Below are 24,232 nucleotides of genomic sequence, written 5' to 3' on the forward strand. Positions count from 1 at the left end.
TTTATCTAGTGAATGAATCCTCATTAAGACCTGCAAAAAAGAGACAAAGTATGATCTCTTTCTTTCTCAATCTCTCTCTCTCCCTTCCATTCCCTCTACCTCTCTCTCAACAACCCCTTCCCAATGATTACTAATAAGATACTTATTCTTTGAAGATAGATAACTTACAGTCAGTAGAACAGAAGAAAGAAGGGTCATGAGTAATTTTTTGTCCTAACCGGCCTCCCTTGTGAACTATGAGATGTTGTTGTAAGATAGGTGGTCAGAAGGAGGTATATTCAGTCTGAGGTTATAGACAGTAAATATGAAGCTATGACCCCGGACTTGTTAGTATATATTTTCTTTGTTGTTGGTTAGTCATTTCAGTCATATCTTACTCTCCATGATTCCATTTGGGGTTTTCTTGACAAAGATACTGGAGTGATTTGCTATTTCCTTCCCCAGTTTATTTCACAGAGGCAAACAGAGTGACTTGCCCAGGGTCACACAGATAACAAGTGTCTGAGGCCAGATTTGAACTCAGAAAGATGAGTCTTCCTGACTCCAGGCCCAGCCCTCTATGCACTATGGTGCTACCTAGCTGCCTACCTATTTTCTAACCTCCATATTAAGAGAAACCTGAGAGAGCCAGTTGTAAGCTCCTGGGAGTTTTGGGTGGAATCCTTAAGCCAGTCTCACAGGATAATGATGATGACAGTAGAACATAAGTCATTTGCCTGGCTGGAAGAGGGGAAAGGGAAGCAGACCACCATTACTCAGCTAGTGAAGGTCACTGTCCCAGTCCTGGTGCTTTTCAGGAACCAGATATAAAGACCTTGTTGCCCTGAAATCTACTGCTACTCCTGAAGGTTGTGTCTGTTTTGCCCTATGTCCTGAACCATCTAGAAAACAAAACCACTCTGGCTGCCTATTACCACAAAACAGCGAGGCGGGTAAAACATGCTGCTTCCCAAGGACCAAAGCCACTTATTCAGCCTGGGAGGGGCTTGGAGCCTCCAGCCTTTGCTGGGACTCAGTTTGGAGATTCACTCTGCCCTGTGTCAACAAACCAACTAAGAAAAAAAAAAACCTCAACTCTCCAATGCTGCCAAGTACCCAGGGAAGCAGAAGCTGTACTCTATCCTGCTCCACCAAAGCATCTGAGAAAGAAAACACGAAACTTCACCCTTCCATAACCATAATGCATCTCGACACTAGTCCTTTCACTGAAGGAGCAGAGCCTCAGACTCAAGACACCAGACCCGGCCAGGAGCCAAGTTCACACTCCATGTGGGGTCATTCTCTGGGTCCCTTACATACTAAATGATTATAAAAACATTTGTTGAGTTGCAAAGAGCAACCTGACAGGGTACAGAGCTGGCAGCAATACCAATTTCCTGGCCCTGGTATGTCAATAGCTGTGGTTGAAAAATGAGATGAAATAGACAGAAAGGAAGCATCTAAGAAAAAAGGATTGATTTCTTATCCCTTTCCTTCTAGGAATTCATCCAGCAGCAATAGTTTGGAAGAACCATCAGCAATAACCCACTCTTGGTTTGCTCTATTATAATAACTCATCTCCAGGAACGGACTGGAACAAAGAGCAAAGTTCTCTATTAGTTACATCTTCTGGAAAAGTTTACGCATGCTTTGATGAGGCTGGAATTCCAGCTCTTTGCTTTTATTATGAAATGATTATTACAGAGTGCAAAGGAGTGGGCTATGCATTAGAAGACATGAGTTAAAATTTTAGTTAAAACAGTAATTAACTATTGCTATGACTTGGAGCAAATTATTTCATCTGTCTGGAACTTGGTTTCCTCATTTGTAAAATGAGGTATATGGACCAGATGAGCTTTAATCACTCTTTTAGATCTAACATTCTGTGAATCTGTCACAATAATGGATAACATTTATATAACCCGTGTATATCTTTTAGCTCTTTTTTTAAATTACTCTTAACGTCCCTGGGAGGTAGGTAGAGCAGGCACTGGGTGGCTCAGTACACACATTACTGGAGCTGGATTCACAAAGACCTGAGTTCAAATCCAACCTCAGACACTTACTAGCTGTATAACCCTGGGCAAGTCACAACCTCTGTCTCAGTTTCTTCATCTGTAAAATGGGAATAACAACACCTTCTAAGATTGTTGGATCAAATAAGATAATATTTGCAAAGCACTTTGCAAACCTTTAAGTACTACATAAATGCTACCTATTATTATGATTCCTCTCCCATTTAAAAACTTTTAACAATAGCACCTAAAATGTATGTAGAAACTTAAGATTTGTAAAGCATTTTCTTCACAAACCCCAATGAGGAGGCAGTTCAAATAGTATTGTCCCATTGTACAGATGGCGTAAAGGAGGCTCAGAGAGAAGGCTACACAAACCTTGTAAAGTCTGAGGTGGGACTCAATCCTTGGCCTCTGGGCTCCAGGCCCATTCTTCTTATGATTACACCATATCATACCTCCATTATTCTTGTTAAAAGGGAGAAATTAAATCTCAATTCAAGAGACATTTATCAAGTGCCTATGTGCAAGGTGGGAAAGGGAAGCTCTATATGAAATAGAGGTTAAGTGACTTACCAAAGGTCACACAGAGAATCACTAACTAGAACCTAGGGGTCTGAAATCTCAGTACCTTGATTTTTTTCTACCGAAGTCCACAGGTGACCTTGTGACTCAGTTAGCCCCAACCCACACCACCTCCACAGAGTTCTTGGCCAGGTTTGGTTTCCCGGACTTTCTTAAACCAGCCAGACTGGCGCTGTGGCTCTTGAGAGTCAAAACAGAACCCCCTGATGCAGGGGACAGCCAAGCGCCCAAGGAGGGAGGGGTAGAAAGCAAGCACAGGAGAAGTTCTCTCTCCTCTATGGGACGGGCCAGCTTAGGGTCAGAATTAGAGCTATATTGGAAGCTGAGGGCCACTGACCTGCCTGCTGAAGCAGCAAACAGAGAGAGAAAAACCGAGAGAAGTGTTAAGTCAGACTAGAAGCTAAAAGAATCAAGTGAGATTTCAGCCAGATTCTTAGATGGTGATCCAGGGAAAGACAGAGATGAAGATTCCCAGTTTCCAGATATTACCTTGTTGGAATCTCATGACAACCCTATGTGTTTGTGACAGCCAAACTAGGACTGTAACAATGCATTCCATAGTGCCCAGTCTGTGGTTCTTATAACCTTCTTTACAAGGTATATTATAAAATATACAGAAGTCTGGAGGTATCATACCAACTAGGGCATTGGACTTGGAGATAAGAAAACCTGAGTTTGAATTCTGCCTTAAACACTGGGTAAGTCACCTAACCTCTCCCAGCCTTAGTTTTCTGATCTGTAAAATGGGAATAATAGCAACACCTACCTCATAGGATTGCTCTTAGGATCAAATGAGATATCATGTAATGTACTTTACAAACCATAAAGTGATATATACTTGTTAGCTATAATTTTTAATGTTATAATATAAAGAGCCTATGATCCTATGTCTATTATTAGGAGTTTTTAAACCACAGATGCTACCTTTTCTTTTTAATGAATTAACTTTACTTGCTAGGGAATGCATCGAGGGAAGCAAAAGCTGTATTGTCTTTTCACCAAAAACACATTTCTCAAAGCCATTTCCTTTTACAATGATCAATTTTCTAAAGATAATGAGAATTCATTAGGATACTGTTAATTAATACTAATGGTTTATTCTACTGCTTACCTAGGTAATTTATTGCCTGAGGTTGGGATGGCTAATGGCAACCTCTTACAAGAGCTCCCCAGGAAAGTCCCATGGCTCCTTACCTGGCACAGAATAGTACAGCTGTTCCCAGCTGCTAAACACATCTCCTGTCCAGTGACCGGCATAACGGCCATGGCTAGCAAAAGTAGATCGAGATATCACAAAGGGGCGCTTCCCCCGAATCTTCACCAGGGCACTGTTAAGGGAAAGGCATGTTTGAGATTGGGGTTCTAATTTATTCCCAGGATCGTCCTCTGTGACTCTCAGTATGAATCAATATACCTGAAATCCAAACTCTAGCGCATGTTACAGGCTGGGTCCTTACCTTACCTCTCCCCCATAATTCATTTCTAAATTCAGGACTACTCCACTGATAGAAATACATGTAACCTCAGCCTAAGGGGCACTGGGATGGCATGCAGAATGCAGGCATTTTTAGGGTTAAGTTAGTTGTACCCAGAGAGAAGAGTGTCCTACATGATATTTCCTATACATGTAGGGAATATCTAAGTTCAGTTAGAAGAGATCACAGATATGATCCAGTCTAACCTGTGATCCCATGCATAATTCATCCTCTACAACATTCCTACATGTGTTAACTTGAGTAACACTGAGTCACCCCACCTCATGGCCTCATGGTCAGGCAGTTCCATTTTTCAACTTTTTAGGAAAAATAGACCTATCACTTTTCCAACCAACCTGACAACCCAGCTGAACCAGCAGGTAGAACTTTCCAGCCTGAGGCAAGGGACTGGGGAAGGGTAGACAGCACTGCCCACTTCTCTTCACCCTAGGCCACCTACTTATGGTATTAAAGGGACAGGGAAGGAGCAGAGGGGATGGTAGGGGGGCTGGGAGTTAGTGTTTCACTTACTCATAGGAAGCAATGGCTTCAGTCAGTCCATACAGAGTGTGCAGATTGTAGTGGGAAGACAAGTATTGATGGCTGGAGGCACAGATGGTTCCTGCCCTGAGGGTGCCTCCAATCACACCTGCAATGAAAAAGCTAAAGGATTCCATACTTCCTGTACCTCACAAACTGGGGTAAGTCCAAATTCTTGCCACCTTTGGACACTATCCACCAACTACCTATCCCTGGTTCCTTTGGTTTTGGTAAAAGCTGAGCCCAAGTCCTCTTTCTATTTAGGAATTTGCTGTTATTGGTCAGTTGTTTCAGTCACATCCAGTTCTTTGTGACCCCATTTGGGGTTTTCTTGGAAAAGATACTGGAGTAATTTGCCATTTCCTTCTGCAGTTCATTTGACAGATGAGGAAACAGAGGCAAACACGGTTAAGTGACTTGCTCAGGGTTACATAGCTAGTAAGTCTGAGGCTGTATTTGAACTCAGGTCTTCCTGAATCCAGGCCTAGTGCCACCTAGATGACTTTACTCAGGAATTAATGCCTACTAAAAACACACTCTGTAGATGAGCAGTTTAAAGCTCTTCCTTTACCTAGCTCTCCACCTCTTGTGCCTCACTCACTCAGACTATTCTCTACAATTACCCAGGTTATCCAACGTTGGTTAACCTCAGTTTGCAGTTGGGTGGGGCAGTGGATAAGAGTCAACATGACTGAAATGACCAAACAACAACAATCTGCCAGATGGATAGGGCCTGAGTATCTAAGGATCCCCAGCTGGGGCAGAGAGGGAAGATAATTACCTGGCACATAGGGAGGATTTTCTAGATCATTGTTGGGGCAACCTTCCACAGAGCCTGTTACAAAGTTAGAGGGCTCGTTCATGTCCTGGAAAGAAAGAACAACTTTAGGAAGCACTACAACAGCTACCCAGGAATGGGGAGATAGTGGGGAGGGTCAGGGGGTGTGTTGGGCAGGGTTAACTAATGCAGACACTAAAGCAATTAGCAGTTGAGAGCAATGAAGGGGGTGGAAAAGGAGAAAAGGTCATGCCACTTACAATCCACATGCCATCAAACGGTATTTGAGTGTGAAACTCCTCCACCATGTCATACCACCAGTCCTGGGTATGGGGGTTGGTGAAATCAGGGAAAGCAGTTTCCCCAGGCCACACCTGGAAAGCAGAGGAGATAGAGAAAATGGGAGGTGCTCTAAGCCTTAGCTCCTTTGAGTGAAGTCAGGCCCCCAAGTCTTCAACTGCATCTTGTTTAGAAGGAGCCTCAGTACTTCGTTCACAGGCAATATCTAAGTCAGCACAAAACCGCTCAGCCTCCAGCCTCATGAAGAAAAGCCCCAACCCCTTTAAACAGCACCATGTTACTCATACCAGCCCAGGCAGGGACTTTATTCTTCTTATATCCTCAACAGCATCTGCCACAGTGCCTCCCATATAAGAAGAGCTCAATAAGTATTCATTGAATGAATGACTGCATGTCACAAGGGATGATATAACAATAGCTATTATGTATTTAGTACTTTAAGGCTTGTGAAGCTCTTTGTATGCTATCTTATTTAATTTGATCCTCACAACAACCCTATGAGGTAAGTACTATTGTTGTCCCATTTTACAGATGAGGAAATTGAGGCAGGGAGCAGTTAAGAGATTCACCCAGGGTCATACAGCAAGTGCCTAAATCAGGATTTGAACTCAGGTCTTTCTGACCCAAGCCCTGAACTCTATCCACTGCCTGTACAGACTGCTTTGAAGTTGTCTAGACATCTGAACTGGGAATCCAGACTACAGGCAAGTTGTCCCAGATTCTGCACTTCTCATGAAGTAACTTCACCCACTGTGTACCTTGGCTTGCAATTTATCCTGAATGTGGTAGTTCACTTGACTGCTTGACCTGACATCTTTAAAGGGCTGCATAGAGTCCTTTTATAGGAAGAGACAAAGTAACATCAAACAAGGTACTATGGGTCCAGAGAGGGCAAGTTATTCACTCCACACGTGCAGCACAGATAAAAGTTCAATCTCTGGGCCTGGACTTAATAGTTTTCTCTCCAAATCTGTGCCCTTCCAAGAAATGGATCCCCTGACCAGGGTTGTTTGGTAAATACAGGTTACAACTCAGATTTCCATATTGTATCACTATATGTATTAACATCTAAATATTCTAGTCTTCTTTTTATACCACCACACCCCTTCCTATCGACCTTGTTCTTGACCTTCCCAATGACCCCATGTTCTACCCCACTGCTGCCCCCATTCCAGCCTTCACCTTCCCAATCAGAGGCTGGCCCATCTCATTGGTGATGAACACTCCTCTCTTCAGGCCTTCATCATAGGGTCTGTAGCTCCCAGGAGGACCAGAGCTGCTGATAGCTGGATCCTGATGGAGATAGAAAGAGGGTAGCTCATTTCATATGGATGTGATGGAGAACAGTCAGAAGGCTTCATGTTGGTGAACTGGTCTCTCCAAACCTCTTCCTCTCCCTTTTGAAACAGCCTTTAAATCAGAACTCAGGGGGACTCAACACCATGACTTGCCTCCCAGTCCCAAGGTATCTGAAAGATCACATTCTTCTCAAGTAGTCATCTAAGGTATGATGCATTTATTCAAACACCAGTGGAGCTTATTAATAGTGGTTGGTACTATAAGAGGCCTTTTCATTTAATCTCTACAACAACCCTAATTACTCCCATTTTACATATGAGAAAACTGAACAAGAAAGTGAAAATGACTTGCTCAGAGTCACACAGCTAATAATAGGATGTGAACCTCTCAGTCTTAGTGACTCCAAATCTAGCACTTTCTCCATTGTGCTATCTTGCTTGTTCCTCCTGACCAGAGAGAGCAAATTAGCTATAATCATAATGAGAAATCTGAGGTCTGAAGCAGAGATGTAATTCCAACTATAATAGCCAAAGCCAGAACCCAAGGCCCTTGACATCAGGCCAGTGTTGAGATTCTAGGCTCTGGGTGACCCATGATCAGTTGTACTGCTCCGTCAACAAATTGTGATTGGGCCACCAGTAACAGCCCAAGGTAACCTAGGGGTAGAAGGCAATTAAGGGGAGAGTGATGGTATTCAGAGCTATATCTCCAGTGCTTTAAAAAATTCTTTTTCTCCATTACTCATTCTCCATTAGAAAGGAAGAAAGAGAAGAGTTCATGTTGATCCAAGTGAGATACTCTGATAAAAAGCTTAGTGGTATGAAAAGGCTGAAATGATTTACTAACATGAGGTTTTGGAGAGATCAGAGATTTCATCAGTCTAGACCAGGGGTGGGGAACTTGTAGCCTCAAGACCACATGTGGCCCTCTAGGATAAAACTTCTTATTTGTTCTGTGAAGTTTGGATTCAGACAAAGAGCTACACGTGAAGGCCTGGAGAGCCACATGTGGCTTGAAGGCCACAGGTTCCCCACCCCTGGACTCTAGATAATCAAAAGTTATATTACAGGCATACACATACTTCACTTACACCACAGACAACTTCCTGAAAAGTTATGTGTAAAGTCAAGATACTGTAATTCAAATAATATTTAAAGAATAGGAAAGCTTGATTATAAAACCATTATGAGCTTAATCAGCTTCACATGCAAGAAAGTACCCCTAAGAACACTGACTTCTATTTCCTCCTCTGTCAAGAGAAAAACTGGAGGGATTGGAACAGATTATCTCTATGGTCCTTTCCAACACTGAAATTCTATGATTCTCTGACTCCTCTCCTGGTTTTAGTTAATACGTAAAAATGCATTAATAAATAGTCATAATTAGTGTCTGCATGCTATTTGTGTCCTTTTTCAGTTAATATTACCATGTATCAACACAATTTATATAACTTGGCATTTTAAAGTCACGTGTGAATCTATCGTGAAAATATACTATAGTCTTTGCTTATCCATTTTCTCTAACGTTGGACATCTGGGTTGTTTCCAATTTTCTGCCATTGGAAACAGAGGTACTATTTGCACTTTTGTCTAAATTATGTTTTATCTTCTAGAGTTATTTCCTTAGTATATAGTTGCTAAAGTACAATTATTTTTTACTTTAGTTAAAAGGCTTGAAATAGTTTCACAGGGAATAGATTGCTATTGAAAAAGAACACTATAGGATCAGATTCTTATAATCTAACCACTGCTCAGATTTTTACAATCTAGCCAATACCTCATTAATGCTGAGACTCCTTAAGAGTCTGCCCAATATGACATATATTCTAACAAATCTTATCTTTGGCTAAAAGAAGGCTTTGGTCGAATTCTTTTGGGCAGGACCCGTGTGTTGTGATTTTGGAGCCCCAGCACCACTAACCACCTAAACCTCAACATTTTGGTGACCCAGAGGGGGAAACTGCCTAACCCCAAGTTCTTCTCCAGCCAAGCCTCGAAGGTATGTAAGCCTCCCCCACTTACTTCCTCTGCAGTTGGGGTCACTCTCCAAGCACCAAGGCTTGGACGTGCTTTTTGGGCAGAGAGTTACAGGTTGTTTTGCACTTGGCATGACGCTCCCAGGTTCTCGGTCCACTGGGTCAGTTCGAGGCTATGGACCTGGGTACACTTTCCGCAGCATAGAGGACAAGGACAGATGCCCTAGCTAGAAGCATACGCCTTATTCTGTCAATTCTCTTGGCGTTAGGGAATTGGGAAAACTGCAGTTATTTTTTGGTTCCCTGAGGCTTACTCCTTTCCCTCTACACCCCTGAATCCTCCTTCATGGAGGTTACAGGGAAAAGTTATAACAGCTAAAAATATCTTAGCAGATTCTGGAGGTTTTGTGATCATTAAGGAGTGTTTCAAAACTCTGTATAATCTGGTCACTCCCTTCCCTTGAGTCAAGAGGTTGTCTGTTTACCCCTCTCATAGGAGAAGGGAGTTTCACCCTTTCCCCCTCACCTTTGATTTCACCCTCCCCCACCTGGGGAAAGGAAGGAGGTTGGAGGGGCAGCAGCTACAGCATGGGCCCCACTGGCAATGGCCTTGGGCCCTAGGGCAACCTTTGCCTGGAAGCATCACCCAGTTTCAGCACATCCCTCTCAACGTAAAGAAGCTGGCCTCTGAACTTGGGTAAGCATACTCTTTTAAAGTTGGAGTTATAGCTGTTAATGATGAGATGCTGATTCTCTGTGTAAAGTAATTTGGAAATGCATTTAACAAAACTGAAGTCACCTGATTGGTAATGGGTTTGTTTCAAGTTTCAAATTATTAAAACTTTTTCTATCAGTTATGTCAAGCAACTTTTCATAATTTGGTTACCACTAAAATAATTTGGCTGTTTTTGGTTATTGTTTTAATGTGTAAACTTGCCAAAAAGCTTGTTTGGGTTCTGTCTTGCTGAGAATTTGCAAGTATATAGAAATAATCTCTAATGATTGGCTTTCTACACCAGGACAAATTTAAATTTGAGATGTAAATCCTGGAAAAGTTTTTCCTAAACTGTGATTAGTGAAACTTGCTGTGTGAGGTAAAAAAGCTCACGATTTTATTTTGAGTTGTCTAACGGATCATAATAATCCATTGATAAATCAATAATCTACCATCTGAGAGAAATATCACAAGCTACTTAGAGAGAATGTGATAATGGTAGGAAGTCAGCATAGGGAAAAGCTGAGAGGATAATTTTAGCCTCAGTCTAAGATGGGATCCTCCTGGCTCAGTTTCCCCATTATGTTCCTTTGAAAAGGAATGTTACCCACCTGGCTATTCCTGAGTCTGGCTATGAGGTGGATTTGATACAGTATAGTTGGAAAACTGAATTATTTGAATTCAAACAGAGCTAAGGATGTTTTATCCTGTCATTTGGGCCCTGCAGTCTTTTCTGTCAGATTTGTGTCTTCTAGACTACAGGTCATTCACCTAGAGTTGATAGCAAACAGAGGGTACCAGCCAATGTCCCCCCATCATTCCCTGGATGCAGCCTGCGCTCAGTTCCTGTCAACCTCCTCTTTGGGACCCCCTCGAGGCAAGGACAGCTCTTCACCTCTTGCCAGCAGGAAGCAGTTTCAGAAGTCAAGACCTTTGCCTCTTACCCCAAAAGAATTTGGGTCCCATTTGTTTGAGGGGCGAATGGTGAGGATGGGATCTGGACCCCAAAAAGGAAAAACCCTGGACTTTCCCACATGGCCAAATCTCTGGTGTTCACCTGAAGCTATAATCCTATCAACTGGCCTTTTATTATCACCTAAGCCCAATCTCCCAATTCTGTTTACCTAGCCCTCCATTGTCTATTACCTCCAGATGGCCCCCAGCCACTTCCTACCCTTAAATCCTATCTAGACTCCATTTCCCTTGGCCTGTTCACCCCAAACTACTTGGCCACTCCTAGATCCCTCCCATGGTCTTTCTGTATATAAGGTCCATCTTGTCTCCATTAAGATGCTCAGATTTTTACAATCTAGCCAATAGCTCACTAAAGTTCAGACTCCTTAATAGTCTGCCCAATATGACAGATGTTCTAATAAACCTTGTCTTTGGCTGAAAAAAAAAAGAAAAAGAATACTATAATAAAATTTCTAACTAATTCACAAAATGAAGAATCACCACCAATTTTTAATCAGGCATTTTTGCTTAAGTGAGGCATGCCTGTACTACATTTCTTTAAATTTACTGTGGTTCTCCATTCTCAGATCTATGGTTACTGTGATCGTGGGAAGAACTAGATGAGTTCTGTAAGGGTTTGCAGATTTCTGAATATCTCTGCAAGGTAGTGCTAGGCATGGTACAGAGTTATAGCCTCTGCCTTTGAGGAATTAATACTCTAAAGATGATTTAAGGAAGAGGGCTGGAACAATGTATCTCTGAATTGTGGTATACAACATCTAAAAGGACATGTAACAGTGGGAAAAGTGTTGAATTTGGGAGACCTGGGTTTGAATTCCAGTTCTATTTTATAATATCTGGGTATTAAAGACGATGACATTAGGCAAATCACTTAAACACTCTAGTCCTCAAATTTCCCTATCTGTAAAATGAAGAGGTTGAACTAAATGACCTCTAAGAACTTTTCCAGCTCTATAGCTATGCTCTTATGTTTAATAAATGACTCAGTGATGATGATGAAATGGTAAGAAAGAGAAACTAGAAACCTGGGCATTTCCCTTTCTTAAAGGGGATGATTAGGAAGGATGTGGAGGTCTAAGTGCTGAGGATGAGGCACTGAGGGGTGGGGGGAAGGAAGGGAGGTTATATGAGGAGAAGAGAGAGAACTCACCACAATCATGATGTACCGCCGGCCACTCTGATGAAACTCCTGCACCATGGCTGAATAGTCCGAGAAGTTGTCCTTGTTGAAAGTGAAGTCCCTCCTGGCATCCATGTAATCTATGTCATTCCACTGAACATCCTACGGCAAAATTGTGGCGGTCCAGTTTGCTGGGGGTGCTAGTGAAACAATTTCCCCGTCCTGCATTACCTCTACCACCAGCAGCCTACCTTTGGAGTTCCTATGGATTCTTTATCATTTCCTTCTACCCCAAGACATCCATGGGGACCCAACAGAAGACTTACTAGGGGAAAGTTAGCTGCTGTCATGTTCTTTACCACCTGTCGAGTGACAGTGGTGGAGGAGTAGCCCCATCGGCACAGGTGGAAGCCCAGGCCCCAATAAGGTGGCATAAATGGGTATCCTGTAAACCAACAGCAAAACTTCACTGAATCTGGGCAGGCAGCTAGGTGGTGCAGTAGACAGAAAGGAAAGAGGAGCAGGGGACTGAAGACTTCTCCTCCATGTCTTTCCACTCTGCACTGTGTTATCAGCTTGAACACTGTATGAGCCTATTGCCTCATCTGAGGCAACATCTCAACTGAGGTGAGCACAGGAGTGTCTTGTCCTTAGAACACAAAATCAAGTAAAGGGGTGGAAGCGTAATAAGAAAACAACAACCTAGACTCCTCAAGTTATGCTGAATGAACCCCCGAAAGACCAAGTTTCCCTTTGCCCTTGATGATTACTGGTAGTCAGAGAGCTAGCAGTCACTCCAAGAACCCTGTTTTTGCAGCCTACTGGATGCAACATAATCAAGGAACTAAAAATACCCCATGCCCAGCGTTGGAACTCTTATAGATACGGGAACCTCCCATCTACCTGGAGTCTCCTGATGTTGATCTGTGCTGGGGTAAGACGGAGGACTCTCAATGACTATTCCTATCGGGCTTTTATAAAAAGGCCTGGGGAAGACAGGGAGCTAGAGAGAAAGCCCTACCAACGACTTCCAAGTACTGCTGAACCACACTCTTTGGCTCCGGTCCCAGGAAGACGTAGAAGTCCAGGACGCCTCCTACTGCCCTCCAGGTCAGGGCAGGTCTTGGTTGTAATACTACATCTGTAAAGGAAAGCAGTCCTGAGGATTTAGCAGTCCCTCAGAGGGAAGGGTCTCCTCTTCACACCTTACATCTTAGGCTTCATACCTTATAGTGCCCCTGAGGCCATGGTCATCGCCTCCCTCATGTACTGACTCTCTTGGGCAGAAAACCGAAAAACTCATGAGGAGAAAAGCAGAAATACAGGGAAGAAAGAATAAGAGGATGATCTGAATTTCATTGGCCTTGGTGGTCTGTTAGGTAACCTGAATTTTTTGCTCTCTTCCTGGATGGGATGAGGAATAAAGGAACAGGAATGGCCAGTCCCTGAGTGTCTCCAGCACATCCAAAACTCCAAACTTCACAAGTGAGGTTCTTGAACACTCCCCCTACTCCTGGGTGGAAGGTGATCCCACACATACAGTATACAAATGATACTGAGCAGTACAATCCTTCTCTTATAAACATATCTATATATATATATATATATATATATCTACACACACACACATATACACATATATATAATATATAAAATATAAAGGATCTTTTCTTATAAATGCCCTGAAGCACTTCATACATATATTCTTATTGATCTTCAACATCATAAGGCAACTAGTTGGGAATAGGAAGGTTCATATTCAATTGACAGAAGAAAATGGGGCAGAGAGAGATGAGCTGGCCAATATGAACAAACAGTGATGGCGTTAGGAAGGGAAGCCGAGAAATATAACTCCTGCTCCAATGCACCAGAACCCTACTAAGGAGCGGGTAGGCATATAATTCTAAGTTTTTCCCACCCAGGGATAGACAGGCTGTGGGTACAATGGGAAGGGTTCTGGCTATGGAACCGGAGGACCCAGATTTGAGTTCCAGCTCTGTTACTTAATGCCTATTTGACCTTGGGCAAGTCATTTACAAGGGCTTTAGTTTCTTCATCTGTAAACTGGTGGAGGGGGGTGGGGTTGGACTACATCAGTTCTTAACCTTTTTTGGGTCATAGATATCTTTGGCAATCTGGTGAAATTTGTGGGCTCTTCTCCCAGAAAAATGTTTTTAAATGCATAAGATACAAAGGATTACAAAGGAAATCGATCATATCAAAATAGCCATAAAATATTAAAAAAAACCCACCAGAAATAAAAAATGTGAACCCTAGGTTAAGAACCCCTGGATAAATTATCTAAAGCCCTCAATTACTTACCCATGGCATTGCTGTTCAGCAGAAAGACCCCATGAGCTAACCCTCCATCCTCCAGGCATAGGTAGAAAGGGTGGGAACCATATAGATTACCCGTAGGCTAGGATGGAGAAGAAGTAGTCAATATTAATTCTCACGTAACCAAATTCTGCTCAAGTTCTGAAATCCCATCTTCTCCCCAATTAATTATTAAAGTGATTGTGATTACTACTTCACCAAATGTAGCTATATTCTCATGAGATATATGGGCAATGTACTTGTTTAATGACAGGAAAGCAATGGAGACTTGGGTACATAGCATCATGATTATAAAGAGTGTCTTCTGATACTATAAACAAAAATTAGGAGAGCAAGGAACAGTTTACCTGTCAGATCTACAGAGAATGGAGGAATTTATGACCAAATAATTGATAGAGAACATTATGAAATGCAAAATGGATAACTTTGATTATACAAAAATATTAAAGTTTCGGCACAAAGCCAATGCAACCAAGATTAGAAGAGAAGCAGAAAGCTGGGAAACAATTTTTACAGCCAATGTCTCAGATAAAGGCCTTATTTTCAAAATATATAGAGAACTGAGTCAAACTTAAAAGAATAAAGTCATTCCCCAACTGATAAACGGTCAAAGGATATGAACAGGTAGTTTTCAGATGAAGAAATTAAAGTTATCTATAATCATATGAAAAAATGTTCTAAATCACCATTAATTAGAGAAATGCAAATTAAAACAACTCTGAGATACCACATCACACCTATCAGATTGGCTAATATGACAAAACAGAAAAATGATAAACGCTGGAGAAGATGTGGGAAAATTGGAACACTAATGCATTGTTGGTGGAGTTGTGAAATGATCCAACCATTTTGGAGAGCAATTTGGAACTATGCCCAAAGGGCTACAAAACTGTGCATACACTTTGACCCAGCAATACCACTACTAGGTCTGTATCCCAAAGAGATCAGAAAAAAGGGAAAAGGACCCACATGTCCAAAAATATTTATAGTAGCTCTTTTTGTGATGGCAAAGAATTGGAAATTAAAGGGATGCCCATCAATTGGGGAATGGCTGAACAAGTTGTGGTATATTAATGTAATGGAATACTATTGTTCCATAAGAAATGATGAGCAGGCAGACTTCAGAAAAACCTGGAAAGACTTATATGAACCGATGCTGAGTGAAGTGAGCAGAACCAAAAAAACACTGTATACAGTAACAGCAACATTGTGTAAGGACCAGTTTTGATAGACTTAGCTCTTCTCAGAAATGCCATGATCTAAGACAGTTCCAAAAGACTCACGATGGAAAATGCTATTCACATCCAGAGAAAGAACTATGGAGTCTGAATGCAGATTGAAGCATACTATTTTCCTTTTTTTTTTTCTTTCTCATGGTTTTTCTCTTTGGTTCTAATTCTTCTTTATAACATCACTAATGTGGAAATAAGTTTAAAAAATAAAAAAATAAAAGAAATAATGCATTATACACAGTAAATTTGCAGTTTCATGTGCAATCATTGTTTTTTATACTGTTATGGAAATGATTGTTTTATTCCATAAATTAAAAATAAAATAAACTTTAAAAAAATAAAGAGTGCCTTCCTGATCTCTGGGAACTTTGCTGTAAGTGCATAGCAAAGGTTTCTTGGTGGAGGCGATGATGTAAGCCTTGTTTCCTGGCCACTGCTGCTGGTTCTTATTCTGAAGGATGGAGTAATTTCCTACCACCTCTCAAATTCCAGTAGTGTTATTAAAGGGCCAAGGAGGAAATTTCCACTTAGATTCGGGCTAAGTACAGGATACAGGAGACAAAGCTACGTATGGACAGGTTCAGGGAGGTGGATGAGGGAGGGTGTTAGTGAAGTGCAAGTTGGATCTGAGTCAACTGTGTGACATGGCAGTTAAAAAGCGCTTACCATCAGACTCCAATAAGTTGACATACATGTTTATCTTACAAACTGACACCCAAAACCCTCTGAGTGTCTAGAGAGGGAAAAAGAAAGAACAATGGGATCGGAGAGGGATGTCTGCTACAAATCCTCTAATTAAATGCAGCATTAATAGATGTGTAGTTTCTAGAAAGAGGGAGATGATTGCTCCATTCTTCCCTGTGTCAAATCAAATACTTAATATTATATTTTCCGACTCGGAAGTTCTATGATCATTGATTAACTGGGTACATCCAGAGAAAGGTGATTGGGATAGCAAGGGAACCAGAAACTGTGACATACGAGGATCTGTTGACAAGATGAGAGCTCTGGGATCCAAGGTGAGAGAAGACGGGGCAAGGGGAGACAACAAGGATCTTGAAGGGCGGTCAGACAGAGGAAGGAGACATAGCCTTGTTCTTGCCCAAAGGCAGATTTTAGAATCAATTTCTATGGCATGGGAGGCACTGTGCTAGACTTGGGATACACGGCCCTGCTTACTTCTTAACAGTTAGAACTATCCAAAGGTGGCACAGATAGAAGGGCTTCAATAGGCGTTGGGTTCCCAACCACCACTGGACAGCCACTGGTGAAGAATAACATGGAGATGATTCCTGTCGAGGAATAACTTATGTCTAAGAAAGGGTCTCAAGTTTCACCAGACAAGAGAGTCCATGACACACTCAAATGCCCAGCTCTAGTGAAAGGAAGAGGGACTGTTTCTACTAAGTCATTCCCATCAAGTATTCTTGAACCACAACCAGCTGTGTACTCTGAGGGCTGGTGTGAGAGAGCCACCATTATCCTTTGGACTCTAGTCGCTTTGTTAGAATAGAAGTAGAAATTATCTCTTAGATTCTATCAGAATTTGTATGGTACACAAACAATGGATGGGGAAATGTGTGGCTAGATAACAGCTCATGTGAAAGAGAGCAGAGGTTTTTAGGAAACTGCAAACTCAATTTAAGTCAACAGTGAGATAGAATAACAAAAAAGAAAATCAAAACATGTGATCTTAAGATTTAGAGAAGTACAGTGTTTACAAGTCATTGAGCAATGGACATTCTATCTCTTCTACCCCTCCTATCCTCTGGTCAAACTGAAAAAAAAAAAATCTTTCCTTTCATGGCTCTCCCCATTTACCTCAGGTGCTATGTCTCTGTTCCATAAGGTGATCTTGGTCCAGTTGGTGTTGAGTATTAGGGGAGTCTGGTGTTCCCCAAGGCCAATGATGTATGAGGAGGGGAGAGAGGTAGCAATCTGGAGAAACTGGTCAGCAAAGAACAGGGGAGCAATAGTTGTATTCAGCCTGCCAAGGAGAGATCAAAATTTCTTATTAAGTCATCTGGTCCACAGTTAATCTCAAGGAAAACAGGGGAATCTGAGAGTAACCTGCATGCATTGGGGGAAATGTTCCCAAAGAGACCACTTTAAGTGTGCTCTGGGGCCTACAGGGGAACCATACTGTTTATCCTTTTCTTAAAAATAAGAGAACGGGGCAGGTAGGTGGCACAGTAGATAGAGCACCGACCCTGAAGTCAAGAAGACCTGAGTTCAAATTCAGCCTCAGACCAAACACTTGACACTTACTAGCTGTATGACCCTGGGCAAGTCACTTAACCCCAATTGCCTAAAAAAAAAAAAAAATAAGAGAACAGCAGTAGTCCAAGTCATGGGACACTGCAGAGGACTCTGGCCTCAGGGGTATGTGGCAGACTTTTTTGGGGAGGCTGTTCCAGATAGGCCACATCCTCCCCAGCAGAGCAAACTACAGATGACTCTGTGATAGAAGAAATCATTCTTGATCAAACACAATGCCTCACTTACCATTCTAGAAACCAGAAGTGAGCAGAAGCTAGAGGGGGTCACAAAAGGCAGCAGCGACCATAGCCTATGAAGACTGCGCTATCTGTCTTAGTAGTCAATTCCCCATACGACATTATGGAGTCAAGCAGTCCTATCTATTATTAAGTTAGAAAATAGTGCTCTTTCAGGGTTCTGGCTTTTCAGAGAAGTGACTAAAGTGACAGTTCCTCTCCCTTCTGGCTGGCTCCTGTGACTCTGTTTAGAAACAAGGAACTGGACATGATGACTTCTTGAGAACCCACTCAACCCCAGAATCTTGTTCCAAGAATGAACAAAATTATTTTGGATCTCTGCTAAGACATAAGGCTTATTCTCAAGACAAAAACATCTCATGAGACTTCACCAGTCAATAAAAAAAATAACAAACTGGACAGAGACTTGAAGGGGAAAAGAATGGAAGAGTATAGTCAGCTATTTCTGTGTAAGAGGGAAAGGAATGTACTTCTGTGGCTGTCCTTATTACTATGCTATGCTGATTGAGTAGAATAAGGGTACCTGTTCTTCTCTTGCCTTTTCCCCTCTCCTCTATGCAGAGGCCTCTCTCTACCCCAAAAAAAAAAAAAGAGCCATAGAACCTAGCATTGAAGGTATGTGCTCAGAGGGAGACACACCACCCAGCAGTTGCAGAGTAGGTTTGAGGCTGAGGTCGAGAGAGCGGACACACAGTCCAAATATAGAGAGGCAGTCATTTGAGGCCAGAAGTAGCTTCCAGGAACACAACTTTTGGCAGCAGAGAAGAGCGCTAGCTAAGGACTCAAGAGAGCTCTATCCCTGGCTAGAAAGGGACGCTGCAAAGAGAAGCAGATCCTGAGAGACCACCTCAGCAACCCAGCCCACAGAAACATTTAGCCCCAGCGAAGGCTTTGCAAGGATTCCACAAGCAAAGGAAAGGCGTCACGTTCTTGCTGTTCTAAAGCTGTCAGTTGCCTTGGCCACATGTGTTCCTACATGTAAGCCTTACCACCACAATACTCTTAAGTTTATGCCAACTCTTTCCACAGACACTCTATATTTTGTGGCAGAGTGTACCCCTGGTTTCTGGGGAGGAATGTTTTATAGCTACTGTTATTTATTAGGACATTTACTAAGATAAATAACTTTGCCAAGAGCTGTGTCTATTAGCTGACCATTAATGCAAAAGCCACCAATTGAGGAACAATAAGATGTAATGACAGCAGCAGGTATTCACAGGATCCCTTTCCCCCGTTCCCAGAAATAAAGGGTATCAGCTGCCCTCCAGGGACTCAAACTGTGAGTTTGAGTGCATGTTAACTAACTATCCCAGAGTGTGTGTTACATTGGGAAGAAGCCAATGGAAGATAAGTGTAAACCTGTGCCTTCAACTCTGACACTTCTGGTGTGAGGAATGAGGATATGGCCCATCTAATGGGTATGCAAGCAAAGTGGAACAGTCTCTCCAAAAAAGCCCACCACATATCCCTGAGGCCAGAGTCCTCTGCCGTGTCCCATGACTTGGGCTACTGCTGTTCTCTTATTTTTAGGAAAAGGACAAACAGGGAGATTCCCCTACAGGCCCCAGAGCACACCTAAAGGGAACCCTTATGCTTCTGACGCCTCTCGCACTGGCTGGCATATAAGTAGCAGTAATGACAACAATAACTTCATGTTCATTTTAATCTTCGAGGTCTGCAAACACTTTCATCAAAACAACTCTAGGAAGTAGGTAGTGTAAGTATTATTATCCTACATATCATGGTGCATAGAGTACCAGGCCTGGAGTTAGAAAGGCCTGAGTTCAAATCCAACCTTGGACACTTAGTTACCAGCTGTGTGATTCTAGGCAAGACACAACTTCTGCCTCAGTTTCCTCAATTGTAAGATGGGGATAATAACAGCACCTACCTCATAGGGTTGTCTGAGGATCAAATGAGATATTTGTAAAATGCTTAGCACAGTGTCTGGCACATAGTAGGCAATATAGAAATGTTTATTCCCTTCCCTCTTAATAATCCTCATTTTACAAATGCAGAAACTGAGCATCTCAGAGGCTGAGTGAATTGTCCAAAGTCATTTGTTGCTGTTCAATCATTTAGTTGTGTCCTACTCTTTGTGACCCCACTTGGTTGTTTTTTTGGATTTTTTGTTTGTTTGTTTTTGGCAAAGATACTGGAGTGGTTTTTGCCATTTCCTTCTCCAGCTCATTTTACAGATGAGGCAAACAGGGTTAAGTGACTTACCGAGGATCACACATCCATCACAGGTGTCTGAGGCCAGATTTAAACTCAGGTCCTACTGATTGGAGGTGCAGCACTCTATCCACTGTGCCACCTAGCTATCTATGGTCATATAGTTACTAAATATCTGAGCTAGGATTCAGCCCCACGTCTTATCTTCTCTGGGCCTCAGTACTTCATCTATAAAATGAGGGTATTGGACTAGATGACCCCTCAGATCTCTTTTAGCAGTAAATCTGATCATCCCAACTCCAAAGTCTATCCACTACACAATACTGCCTTTCACACTTCCAGGTCTGCAGTCAGGGAGAGACAAATGAATACTCACAACACCATTCCATTTGACTTCCTAGATATGACCAAACCAAAGGGATTGTTCTCAAATGTCACACTGTAGAGCTGAGAAGGAGCCCTGTTACTGACTTTAGGGGTTTCTATAGGAACCTCGTAACGGTGATTGGCAGGATCTTTGATCTGTTAGAAAAGGAGAGATGAATTGTACATCCAAGTCATACACTCTTTTTTTTTTCATAGACTCTTGATGAGCAGGGAGATGCAGGGTGCTAACCCCAAAACCCATTCCCTAAACAATTACAACCAGTATATCTACCCTACCCCAAACCTGGCACTTTCACCTACTTTAAAGTGTAGTCGGCTTTCTGTCTCCATCCAGACCTCCAAATGCAGGGTGAGGATGTCCTTAGGGAAGAAGGTAGGCACTGTACGAGTCAGGGTGGCGGTGTAGCCTGTCCTTGTGGTGGTGAGGTTCTCCAATTTGTAACTAGGGTAACTGGGTGGGAAAAAGCACCATGGCTTCCATATCTGAGAGAATCCCTGCTGAGCCACTGGGACATAGCAGCAGCCTCGGGCCTCACACTGCTCCTGACTGAGGGTCTTTTCTGGGGCACAGTCAAAGCGGTAATCAGGAGAAATGTCACACTGCAAAGGAGCTCCAGCAGGGCTTCTAGGAGACCCCTGATGGGGCTGGGCCCAGGGCTTCCCTGTTGCCTCCTGGACAGCTCTGTAGATGGCCTGTTGTGCTGAGGAGATGTCTCTGCGTTCTCGAGGAACCACAACTGATACTTGAAGAAAGGAAGCCCCCAGGAGAGTAGTGATAATTAAGACAGCAGCACCACAGCCTCCTAGAATCAGCCATCGCAAGTGCCAGGGACGTGGCATCCCTTCCACGGTCATGACTTACACCTGAGATAGCTATGCTGTTTCTAGATCCAGTTGTAGCCTGTTGAGAAACAGAATTAATGAAGACTTCACAGCATGAAGAGGGTAAGGCCAACTCATAGGAAAGTAAGCTTGATTCGATAATTACTAATCCACAGACATTTTCTTGGTATCTCAAAGCATTCACCAAACATCAACTCATTATTCCTTCCAGACAAAGATGCTAGTGGTCTCGACTTTCCACAGTGAACAAATGAAGAAACGGAGGCAACAGGGTTACACTTGCTCAAAGCCAAGATATAAGGCAGGAAAGTGAAAGTAAGGAAAAAAAGTAAAGAAGACAAGGTAATGAAAGTAAAGAAAACTACTAAAGGCTGACTGACGTGACAAATAAGTCAAATTAGGAACAACAGGATGTTTTTAGTTGTAGGACAGAGGTCAATATAGTCAATAATAGCTAATAATAGCTCAAATTTACATAAAATATTTATGTGCCAAACATAAGCATTGAACTATATTTGTATATTAAACTATAGTTTAATAATTTTTACATAAACATAGTGCTTTAAAGTTTGCAAAAATTCTTACCTAATGTGAGCTTAACAGTAACTCTCTGAGATATGCATAATTTCTATTTTACCAAAGAAGATGCTAAAATTCAAAGAGATTTTATTCCTAGTCATATAGTTCAATAAATGGTATTCTGACAATAATAATACCTACTTGACAGGGTTGTTATAAAACATTCTATAAACCTTAAAGGACTATATAAAATATGCTGCTGCTGTTGCTATTTTGACTCCAAGCCTTTCCCTCAAACTGTTTCCAGAGCCCAAGATATAACATGACTCTGCAATGATACTTGAAAGCAGTCAAACCAAGCTGGACTGCTGGAATTGGGAACAGAAAAGCAGTAGGAAGGCACGTGAGAACAACTCAGAAGTTCTGGTTTGAAATCCAGGCTGTGCTGCTGTGTGATGCTGGGCAAATCATTTTGCTTTTCTCATCTGTAAAATGAGGACAACAATACTTGTACCACTTAACCTTATGGGGCCATGGTGAGAAATGCACTTAGCCCTATCATAAATATGAACGACTTTTATTACATTGCATATTGCTGTGTAGTGATTTAAGGGGCAGGTAGGTGACACAGTAAAGAGTCAGGAGTCAGGAAGACCTGAGTTCAAATCCAGCCTCAGACACTAGCTGTATGACCAGGTCAAGTCACATTTTGTCTCAGTTTCCTCATCTGTTTGTTGTTGCTGTTGTTATTCAGTCATTTCCATTACGTCCAACTCTTCATGAACCCATTTGAGGTTTTCTTGGCAAAGATATTGGAGTAGCTTGCCATTTTCTTCTCTAGTTCCTTTTATAGAGGAGGAACTAAGGTGAACAGGGTTAAGTGATTTACCCAGGGTCACATAGCTAGTAAAATGTCTGAGGCTATACTTAAACTCAGGAAGATGAGTTTTCCTGATTCCAGGCCCAGCACCCTATCTACTCCACCACCTAACTGCCTCATCTACAAAATGGGGGGTAATAACAGCACCTATTTCCCAGGGTTGTTGTGAGGATCAAATGAGATAATAATTGTAAGTTGCTTAGCACAGTGCCTGGCACATAGTAAGCACTATATAAATGTTAGCTATTATTATTATTATTACACTAATATGACCAAATCCCTCTCCTGTTCAAAATTCTTCCCATGGCACCACATTGCTTCTTGGATGAAATATTCACCTTGGCATTTAAAGCCATCCAGTCTGGTTCCAGCCTCTTTTTCCAGAGCCATTTTGAATTATTCCCTTTCAGACACTGCATTCTAGCAAGAGAGTCCACTCGCCATTCTCCGACCTGCATATTCCATTTCCCCTCTCTGGATTGCACAGGCTATCTGGTCCCCATGCTCTGAATGTATCCTTCTGTCTCACTTCTGTCTCTTGGAATCCTTGGTTTCCTTCAAGACTGACCTCAGCTGCATCTCCTACAGAAAGCCTCTCTTGATGCAGAGGACTAAGTGTATTCCAGGCATGGGACACATCCTGTACAAGGGCCTGATGTTGGGAGATGGAATATTGTATATAGGAAACCCCAAGGCCAGCCTGCCTGGAACCAGTACACATGAAGGAGAGTAATTACAACAGAATTGGAGGGTGTGGGAGAGGCAGAACTAACAACTAGGGGAGATCAGCAAAAGCCTGGGACTGGGCCAGGGCACAAGTCAAATCTTGAAGAAGGTTGATATTCTAGAAGATAGTAAAAGGGTACACTCCAGGCACTGGTGCAAAGACAAAGGCAGTCGATGGAAAGCCTACTATGAAGAACAGCAAATGGTTGTAACATATAATATTATCATGGATGGGGGGGGTGTTTAATGTGAAATTACTCTGGAAAGGAAAGCTGGGGCCAGATTGTGAAGGCTTTAAATATTAAACAGAGGAGTCTATACATGATCTGAGACTAGGTAAGAGGGAGTCAGCCACTGGAGCTTCATACTGGAGCAAGGGAGGGACCTCAGTCCAAGGACATTTATGAAGCACTTCTACAATGTGCTAAGCAGTGGGGACACAAAAAGAGGGAAAAGACAGTCTCTGTCCTCAAGGAGCTCACAATCTAATGAGAAAAGAAGCAAAATATGTGTTGTTGGGCCATGTCCAACTCTTTGTGACCCCCATTTGGGGTTTTCTTGGCAAAGATACTAGCCTGATTTGCTGTTTTCTTCTCCAGCTCATTTTACAGATAAGAAAACTGAGACAAGCACGGTTAGGTGACTGGCCCATAGTCACAGTTAATCTGAGGCTAGATTTGAGGTAATCCTGACTCCAGACCCTGCCTGCACTTTATCCACTAGGCCCAAATATGTACATACTCGAAGTACTACCTGTGAAGGACTGATAGGAAATAAACAAGGAAGGCCCTAGAATTAAGAAAGGCTTCCTGTAGAAGATGGAATTTTAGTTGGAACTTAAAGGAAGCCGTGGAGATCTGC

General features: G+C 42.3%; 1 protein-coding gene across 1 annotated transcript in view; it reads right to left on the bottom strand.

Annotated features, from left to right (window-relative positions):
- Positions 1-24,232, bottom strand: part of GAA (glucosidase alpha, acid) — a 38,306-nt gene that overhangs the window by 13,023 nt on the left and 1,051 nt on the right. The window contains exons 2-13 of the mRNA XM_027850153.1: positions 20,704-21,304; positions 20,393-20,538; positions 17,147-17,312; positions 14,079-14,175; positions 12,778-12,897; positions 12,083-12,201; positions 11,787-11,918; positions 6,855-6,965; positions 5,633-5,746; positions 5,376-5,460; positions 4,586-4,703; positions 3,774-3,907 (exon numbers count right to left, since the gene is read on the bottom strand). Coding sequence (XP_027705954.1) covers positions 3,774-3,907; positions 4,586-4,703; positions 5,376-5,460; positions 5,633-5,746; positions 6,855-6,965; positions 11,787-11,918; positions 12,083-12,201; positions 12,778-12,897; positions 14,079-14,175; positions 17,147-17,312; positions 20,393-20,538; positions 20,704-21,258 — 1,897 coding nt within the window. The 5' untranslated portion in view covers positions 21,259-21,304. The remainder of the gene's footprint in view (positions 1-3,773; positions 3,908-4,585; positions 4,704-5,375; positions 5,461-5,632; positions 5,747-6,854; positions 6,966-11,786; positions 11,919-12,082; positions 12,202-12,777; positions 12,898-14,078; positions 14,176-17,146; positions 17,313-20,392; positions 20,539-20,703; positions 21,305-24,232) is intronic.

Source organism: Vombatus ursinus, unplaced genomic scaffold (assembly GCF_900497805.2).
Source record: "Vombatus ursinus unplaced genomic scaffold, bare-nosed wombat genome assembly UNPS02008996.1, whole genome shotgun sequence".
Taxonomy (NCBI): domain Eukaryota; kingdom Metazoa; phylum Chordata; class Mammalia; order Diprotodontia; family Vombatidae; genus Vombatus; species Vombatus ursinus.